The sequence below is a fragment of the Camelus dromedarius genome, chromosome 12, assembly GCF_036321535.1.
Source record: "Camelus dromedarius isolate mCamDro1 chromosome 12, mCamDro1.pat, whole genome shotgun sequence".
Lineage (NCBI taxonomy): Eukaryota > Metazoa > Chordata > Mammalia > Artiodactyla > Camelidae > Camelus > Camelus dromedarius.
Window position 1 is genome coordinate 12,110,812 of NC_087447.1, and position 8,331 is coordinate 12,119,142.

The 8,331-nt window shown below is 52.4% G+C and overlaps 1 protein-coding gene across 1 annotated transcript; it reads left to right on the forward strand.

Annotated features, from left to right (window-relative positions):
- The first annotated feature begins 138 nt into the window (after positions 1-138).
- LOC105101233 (proteoglycan 3) lies at positions 139-3,604 on the forward strand. The gene is made up of 5 exons (XM_064491822.1): positions 139-272; positions 716-1,038; positions 1,713-1,844; positions 2,694-2,805; positions 3,529-3,604. Exons 1-5 carry the CDS (start codon positions 212-214, stop codon positions 3,585-3,587), a joined length of 687 nt encoding a protein of 228 aa, XP_064347892.1. The 5' UTR covers positions 139-211; the 3' UTR covers positions 3,588-3,604.
- Positions 3,605-8,331: the final 4,727 nt, after the last annotated feature.

Sequence of the window (8,331 nt, forward strand, 5' to 3'; positions counted from 1 at the left end):
TTCTCCAGCTCAGGGGCTGTTCACTGGAGGAGAAGGAAGCCCTTTAGTTTGTCCTTTATTATTTTTTTTTGAACTTCTTAGTTAGTTTGCTCTTTAATCAACCAGTCAAGCAAACGTTGTGTCTCCACTGTGTGCCAAGGTCTGTGCAGACATACAGAACATCCCCAAGGAGGGAAGGTGAAGCTGTGTCTTTGTCTGAGACTGAGTGAACATGAAAGGTCACCTGCTCCTGCCCCTCCTCCTGCTGGGGACAGTTTCTGCTCTGTATCTGGGTAAGTCCTCCCCTCCCCTTCTCATCCATCTTTCTCTTTTCTCTTGTTTCCTGCATCTTTTTGGCTCCCGTGGGGCCAGGGCCATAGCCTCCCCTCTTCAGTTGACTCAGCCCATCTCTAGTTAGATTTCTCCCGGACTCAGAACTGTGACCTGAACTTTCTATCAGGGCTCCTTTGCAAGGAAAAACACCCACCTGAGAAGATGAAGGCCTTTTCACAGGTGCTTCCTCCCACCCCCAAAATACACATGTGGTGTCAGCCAGTGTCACGTTCTCTTGTATTTGTGCGATGTGAGAGTTCTCCCCTTGTCCAACCCCCTGGAAATCCTTCCAGTTTTGGTTCCAGATGGCACCTCTGGGAAGGCTGAGTGGGGCTGCCAGAGCTGTCCGTGGTCCTGGAAGAAGGGAGAGCTCAACCTGATGGCCGTTACCTCTTCTTCCCAGAGAATGATGCCCTTTATCTGGGCAGCCAAGAGACACAAGCAGACATGAGCCAGGATCTGGAAAGCTCTGGGGAACAGGAGGGAGAGTTGGCTCTGAAAGATGTGGTGCTTGAGTCAGAAGGAGAGGGAGAAGAGGCCAACAATTCCAGCTGTCAAGACACCTTTGAGGATGAGGAGGCCATGGAGTCAGACCCAGGAGCCCTAGACGAGGACTTGCAGTGCCCCAGGGAAGAGGACACAGTTCAAATTCCACGCAGTCCTGGGTGCCAGACCTGCCGCCGCTTCCTGTTGGTGCGGACCCCAAGGAGTTTTAGGAGTGCTCAGGTAAGTGGCAAGGAGGCTACTGCGGAGGACCTGGGGAGGAGAAGAGAGTGGATTAATCTCTTGTTCCCTATCATTTAGACTAGTGGTTTTCAAAGCCTAGCATGGATCAGACTCTCCTGGAAGTCTTGTTAAAACACAGGTTTCTGGGCCCTATCCCCTCAGTTTCTGATTTAGCAAGCCTGGGGCTTAAGAGTTTGCATTTATAACAAATTCCCAGTGATGGTATTGCTGGTTTGGGGACGGCTCTTTGAGAACCACTGATCTATATAAAAGGCTTTGGTATTACATATACCTGTGCTACGTCCTGTCATGGGCTATGGACAAGCCACTTCACCTGTCAGGGCTCCTGTGTCTTCCTTCATTTGTAAAACAGAGATGTGTGGTACCACCTCTTAGAGTTGCGGTGAGGATTAAATACTACATGGAAAGTATTTAGAATAGTCCCTGGGTGGTTGTAAATTTTCAGTAAATGGTGGCTGTAGTTATTCTGAGTCTTATCATTATTTTTTTGCAAGACGTTCCTAGCAACAAATAAAGGGGCAAGAGACAGGATGCGGGGGGGGACAACAGATCCCTGATTTCTGACTTGAAAAGTCATATGGGGTCTCTCCTGGAGACTCAGGGACTCAAGGCAAAACAGAGTGGGTTCCCAACGCCACCTCTTCTCTGTGCAGAATGTCTGCAGGAGGTGCTACCGAGGCAACCTCGTCTCCATCCACCACCTCAGCTTCAACATTCGCATCCAGCAGTCTGCCTGTGGGATCAACCAAGCACAGGTCTGGATCGGAGCCTTCATCAGGGGCTGGGTAAGTGAGGGGTCAACTCCCAGGCACTGAAAGTTCTTTCTGATTGCCTCAATGGAACTTGCTGGCATCAAATCTCAACCCAGCAGCTGACGTGACCTTAGAGCGGTGGGCAGTGATGCGCTGCAGCTGGCTGGTACTGACTTAGGAGAAACTGGTTGTGGGCTTCTCTGTCTAGCTCCGTGTTCAGTGACTTCCTGCTTGCAGCTTGAAATCTGCCATGGTGGATTTATTTACACCAAGGAAACTGGCAATCATCACAAACCAGGTTTCTTTCCTCCCTCTGCCTCTCACCTTCCCCAAGAGCGGGTTGTTAAACGTTTACCAGCACACCCCTGGTGTCAGGAGGGAGATTCTGTACCCAGCTTGGTCCCTTACTAGCTGAATGGCTTCCTCCAAATTGCCTTGTCTCTGAGTGGGGTCCTTCTTCTCCCAGAGTGGCCCTGGGATTGTGGACGAAGGAGTGCCATTATATTTGCTACTCAATTGTGGTCCACAGGCCAAGAGTATCCATATCACCTGGTAGCTTGCTAGAAATGCACAATCTTGGGTCCCACCCCAGACCTCATGAATCAGAATGTTCATTTTAACACGATCCCTAGAAGATAGGGATACACAGTAAAGTCTGAGACGCCTACTCTGTGTGGCAGCTGAAAGTGATGGTTGCTCTTCCATTGTCATTGTCTACAAACCCTCAGGGATGAGTCTCTAAGGTACCTGGCTCTCAGCCAAGTGGGCGGTGAGAGAAGACACAGTGTCAGGAAGTGACACTCAGTGGGCATCCTCTGGAGCCCCAGAATCTGTCTGTCTTCCTGGACCTCTGCCCTCTGACCCCGCCTATCTCTTCTCTAGTTTCGGTACAGGAGATTTCGCTGGACTGATGGGAGTCGCTGGAATTTTGGATACTGGGCCGCTGGGCAGCCTGGGCAAGGGAGAGGCCGTTGTGTGGCCCTGTGCACCAAAGGTGAGGAGGGCTGAGCACCAGGGCAAGGGGAAGGGGTGGTGAGGTGAACTCCCACACGCGTCCCTTTGAGCTGCCCGTACACACGTCCCCACACCCACACCTTTCTCCTCAGGTGATGGGGTGTCCAGTATGGGGGCTAGATGGGGGCTTTCTGTCCAGACAAAGCTGGCTCAGGGCCTGGGGACTCCATTCCTTCCTCTGATATGACAGCAACAAGGAGTGAGTATGGGACAGATGGGTGTAACAGATGTGCATGTAAGGTGTGGATGAAGGAAGAATTGGGAATTAGGGATGGCTGACATAATTCACCAGCTTTGAACAGCATGGTTGCCAGATGTGAAGGAGCTTACTTCAGTGGCTAGGACCACATGGACTAGAGTCCGACTGCGGCCATGTACATCCCGGCTTGGCCACTTGCCAGCTGAGATACAGGCAAGTTATCCTCCCACCAAGCCTCAGTTTCCTCATCTGTGAAATGGGTGATGATAGTACCGACCTCTTGGAGTCATTGTGAGGATTAAGTCCATATTAAAGCCCTGAGCACAGTGCCCCTGCAAGGGAAGAGATCAATAAACGTTGGCTAGGAGGGGTGTGGGGGAAACTCGGCTGAGAGAGCCCCATGATGGCAGGCAAAGGAGACACATGAGGTGTCTGCGGAGGGAAGGACGGGGCACAGGCCACACTCAGGTGAGCAGCTGACATCACTGTGTTCTCTACCCACAGGGGGTCACTGGCGACTAGCTCGATGCAAACGTAGTCTGCCCTTTGTCTGCGCCTTCTAAGCCAGAAGCACGTAGACTTCTGCCATGGAGCCTCTCCCATCACACCCTCCTGGCTGCCCCTGTCCCACCCTTGGCACTCTTGTTTCCCAGACTCTCCAGGTCATAAAGCCAGACTTCCCACAGCATTTCCTGACTCCTGTTTCTTCGTTGCTCACTCTGGGGGACTCCTCTGGGTTGGAAAGTCCTGGAAGTACTCACTCTGGCTTTGTGGAGTGGGGTGGGACTTTGAGGAAAGATGGTGGAGTAGGGTGCCGGATGGGTGGGGGTGGGACAGGGGTGGGGTGAGATGCGGGCGGGGTCCTGGGGTGTTTGGCTGCAGGGCCACTTGGGGGTGAAGTGTGGACTAGGCAGGACTAAGTCTCCTCTTTGAACGCCCTTCTCAGTCCTGGCGCCTCCTGGCACCAAGGATTCCACCCGTCCCCACGGGCTCTGGGGAATGAGCTCTTTTGGTGGGGTGTGGGGATTCAGGATGGGGTGCAGGGTCGGGTGGGAGTGGGATGGCTTTCCAAAGTGAAGGCACTGTCGCTGATTCAAGAATTGGGTGGAGTAGCGAAGTTCCTTCCCACTGCTCCAATAACCACTTGGAAGGAAGGAGAAATAGTCGCTGGGGGCAGCCGGCGCCTTGAGACCTGCGGCTTCTTCACCTCTGATAATGGCCTGCGTGTTCCTTCTCCCAGCTACATGGGGGTGAGCTCTAGGGACCCAGCTTCTTCTGAGAGGGGTTCCCACTCCATTCCCAGGAAGGTGGCTGTGACCCTTCCCACCCCCCCATCCTTCATCCTCTCCCCCATCCCCAGCCTACACACATTACTGCCTCTTGGGAGGGAGGGCCTGGGGCCAAAGCCAGGGCATCTGGTAGCCGCGCGGCTCCAATCCTGGTTCTGCAGCCCCAGGTCTCCTCTGCTGCTCCCTTTCTGAGACCCTGGGGACATTGAGAGAGAACGCCGTGGCTGCTCTTTGCTCCAGGCTGAGCTCCAGCAAGGATCTGGGCTTGATGCAGCAGGAAGTTCAGACTTGAAACTGAGGATTCAGAGGGCAGAGAGCCCTGGGTTGTGGGAGAGAGAGAGGGAAAGAGAGAGAGAGACTTCTTGAGGGTGTGGTTCTACGTGGGGCACAGGGAGAAATATTTCTGCAGGTGTGTGTGTATCTTGGTGTGTATACCCGTGTCTATCTGTGTAAATGTGAATCTGTATTTGTAAATGTGCATAAATCTGTGTGTGAGTCAGTATGTATTTGTGTGTTGTTTGTGTGTACATTTTATACATCTTTATTTATGGTTATACTTGTAAGCCTGTGTACCTCTTTAAAAAAATTTTTGGGGGGGTAGGTAATTCGGTTTTTATTTACTTATTTATATGGAGGTACTGGTGATTGAGCCCAGGATCTCGTACATGCTAAGCACGTGCTCTACCCCTGAGCTACACTCACCCTCCCTGTGTACCTCTTTGAGTGTGTGTATCTGGGTAGCTTCCGCGCCGGAATCTGTGTGTGCATGCATTTGTGTGTACCTCTGTGTCTTTGGCCAGTGTGTTTGGGAGTGTGTATACACATCAGTGTGTGTCCGAGCATACCTGTGTACAGGTCTACATTCGTGTGTGTACATGTGCGTATCTGTTCAGCCACCTGATGAGATGTGAAGTTTTAGGAACAAAATGAACAGTTTCCCCAGATGCACTTTGTTTCTAAAGGTGCTGGAGTTGAAGGAGCAGGATGGGATGGGAGAACCCCAAGGGGAGTGGCTGGTGACCAAGCAGCAGGGACGAGTCCCTTGAACATGAGCTGGCCTCTGGCAGCATGAAGATGGGCCTTGGTATTGCCAGGAACCTCACCCATGCTGGGCCCAGGGACAGCCTCTAGGTGAAGAGGCCTGTCCTCAACACAGGGTTCTGGCCACCTGCCTTGGATGGAGATTGGGTCAGGAAGCTCCAAATCACAGCATGTCAGCCTCCCCAAGGGCATGGAAGGGGGGCTGCCTTGGGGTCAGGCCCCCACCCAGGTCCCTGCACTGTGTACTGCAACAAGCTAATTCTTGATTATCTGCTTCTAAAAGAAGGAGAAACAGTTGCGGGGGTGGGGGTGGGGGGGGTGGGGGGAGCGGTGTGGGAAGGATGAGCTCTGCATAGGTAGCTCCAGGACTGAATGGCAAGCCCCCATTTATCAGCCTCCACTTATCTCCCTGATGGGGAAGGGGCTCTAGCTAATCTCAGTAACCCAATATTCTCCTGGCCAAGACCAGAAGTAAAGGGAGGGAGGGGAAGGGAGGGATGGTGCTCAGACCCTTCCAAACTGAAGCTTGCTTGAGGCAAGCCAGCGTAGATAACACGTCTCTCAAATATCCATTATGGTCTCTCATTAGGCTTCAACTTCAACCATTATATATTCATTCCTTTGGCTGCTTAAGGCTTTTCAGTCCTGAATAGCCCTTGACTACGAAGCAAATAATCTTAGAAGAAACTTCTGAGTGTGTTATCTATTAATACCTCTGGGAGATTGATTGGTAACTTGCCGAGAACAAGATTTTGTGAGAAGGAACACAGGAAGAGATGATGTGCGCAACTGTTAGTGGTCATGAATCGGGGGTTGTAGAGAAGGGAGGCCATTAAAAAGGAGATAATGAAGCAGAGAGTGCTGTGTTCCCCATCTTCTCTTGCCAGTATTCCCAGTATTCCTTGCAGTAAAGTTGGGCTCTGCGGCATGATACTTGAGTCTGGTCAATGCGGTGTGGTTGGGAGTGCTATAAGCCACTTCCAGGCCTGGCCTTTAAATGATGATCATCTGTGACCCTCCAGTTCTTCCTTTCCCTGACATGGCGATCTGGCATCCATGTGTCTCAGATGGCATAGCTAGCAGATGGAGGGCGTTGCCTGACCTACTTACTTTGTTGTGTGAAATCCCGCGGGTTTGCAATTTACTTGTTATTGCAGCAAAGCCTGGCTTAGCCTAACACGTACAGAAAAGGTGCCAACCAATTCCTTAGTTTCCCCCAGGCAGATGGAGCACAGAAGTCAAGATCCCAGACCCCAGAGTCAGAGAGGTCTGGGTTCAAGTCCCAGCTCTACCATTTCAGTTTTGAACCCTTAGCCTCAATTTCTTCTATACAAGGAGGGTTGAATTAGACAATGTCTGTAACACATTTAACCCATTGCTGGGCTGTGGCAAGTTACCACTGAACATTTGCTTTTATGCTGAGATGTCATTAGACATGAGTGAGGGTTCCAGTTCAGATTTCCATGTATTGTAAATTTCACTTTCTATCAGATAGGATTAATGATAAACCATAGCGAGCTTACCGGGGTTGGTGTGAGGGACCATGTGACAATGTTGGTGATTGTGCTGGGTACACAGTGATGCAGCAGAAGTGAGTTAGCTACCGGCGTGACTACTCATATCAGCCCTAAGTCTTGGCTCCGTGTGGAGCCATAACCAAGTTCAGGTGCGGGGAGGACGTCAGGCTCGCACACACACGAGTTCAGGCTCAGGATGGGCTGATGAACCCGTAGGAGGACCACCCCAGTCCGGTGGGAAGGGAGGGGCTGGAGGAAAGTGTCCCCCCAGAACAGAGATGCCTGTCTCCTCCCCAGAGAACCTCCCTGTGACCCCAGCCTCGACCCAGCCTCTTGAGAGCTGGATTCACTGGGGACACCTGTGGGGCTCCTGATTGGAGAACTGAGTGCTGCCTTCACTGATGCTTCTGCTGGTCAGATCTCCAGATGCTGCCTGATTCCCCAGGCTGCCCTGGGGAAGGTGTTACCCCACCATCCTGAGGATGGGGCTGGAGTGAAGGCTGAGTGGGGAAAGGGGTAGTGGGCCTTGTGTGGGGGACGCTAACCCCTTCTTCCCCTGGGCTGGGGGGATGATTGGGGTTGGGCCTTTTCAAGTGCCGACAGCTTGATTCTCCCAAACTACTCCCCAAGCTGCCCCCTCCCCATTCCCTGCAACTTCGTAGAGGGGCCAGCCCTCCACGTGCAGTCCAGCTCATCTCTGCTAAGACCTTGAGATCCGGCCTGCACTCCAACCTTTCCAGAGGATTTGCCGGGAAGCCAGTGAAACTTACACTCCAGGCTGCTCAACTGCATAAGCCCCTTCTAATACTAATTTTGTAGGATTAAAAAAAAAAAAAAAAAAAAAAGACCCACATTGCATGCACTTCAGGCTTCAGAAAACCTGGATCTGCTCCTGAGCTCCGCCCTGGTGAGATTCCTGGGCCTCTGCTGTGGGCAAGCCACGGCCTTCCCAGACTCCTGTTCCTGCCTCCTTCCCTGCACAGCAGGACACCTGGTTCCCTTTTGGCCGCTAACTATGTGGCACTGGACAAGTCATTTTCCCTCTCTGGCCTCAGTTTGCTCATCTGTCAGCCAGAGACTCAGACAAGACGGTTCCTAAAGCGCCTTTAGTTTCTGACATTAGAAGACCAACCGCCAGGAGTCCTGACCCGCCCGAGGGCAGTGCTAACTGGGCTCCGGGAGCAAGGGGCCCGGACTTGTGTAAGCATGTGGAGGGGCCCAGAGAGAGTGAAAGCGGCCCCTTCTCTGGCTTGGGGTGAGGGAAGGAAAATTTCACGGACAATTACGTCTCCTGTTTCCTTCTGAATCTGGGACCTGCCCAAGTCAGAAAGAGGGAGCCCCTGCACTCCTGTCTGACTGGTCTCCCCTAAAATGGGGCCTGCCTGAGTTGCTGGGGGCAGCACGGGGCTTCCTCTTTATGAAGCTGAACTCATCATGGTCAAGGTGGATGAGGCTGGAGC

Excerpts from the sequence above, each read along its gene's own strand:
- LOC105101233 (XM_064491822.1), top strand. The coding sequence starts at position 212 with ATGAAAGGTCACCTGCTCCTGCCCCTCCTCCTGCTGGGGACAGTTTCT. Across the intron at positions 1,039-1,712 it reads GGAGTTTTAGGAGTGCTCAG|AATGTCTGCAGGAGGTGCTA; the intron begins GTAAGTGGCAAG and ends TTCTCTGTGCAG. Across the intron at positions 1,845-2,693 it reads GAGCCTTCATCAGGGGCTGG|TTTCGGTACAGGAGATTTCG; the intron begins GTAAGTGAGGGG and ends TCTCTTCTCTAG.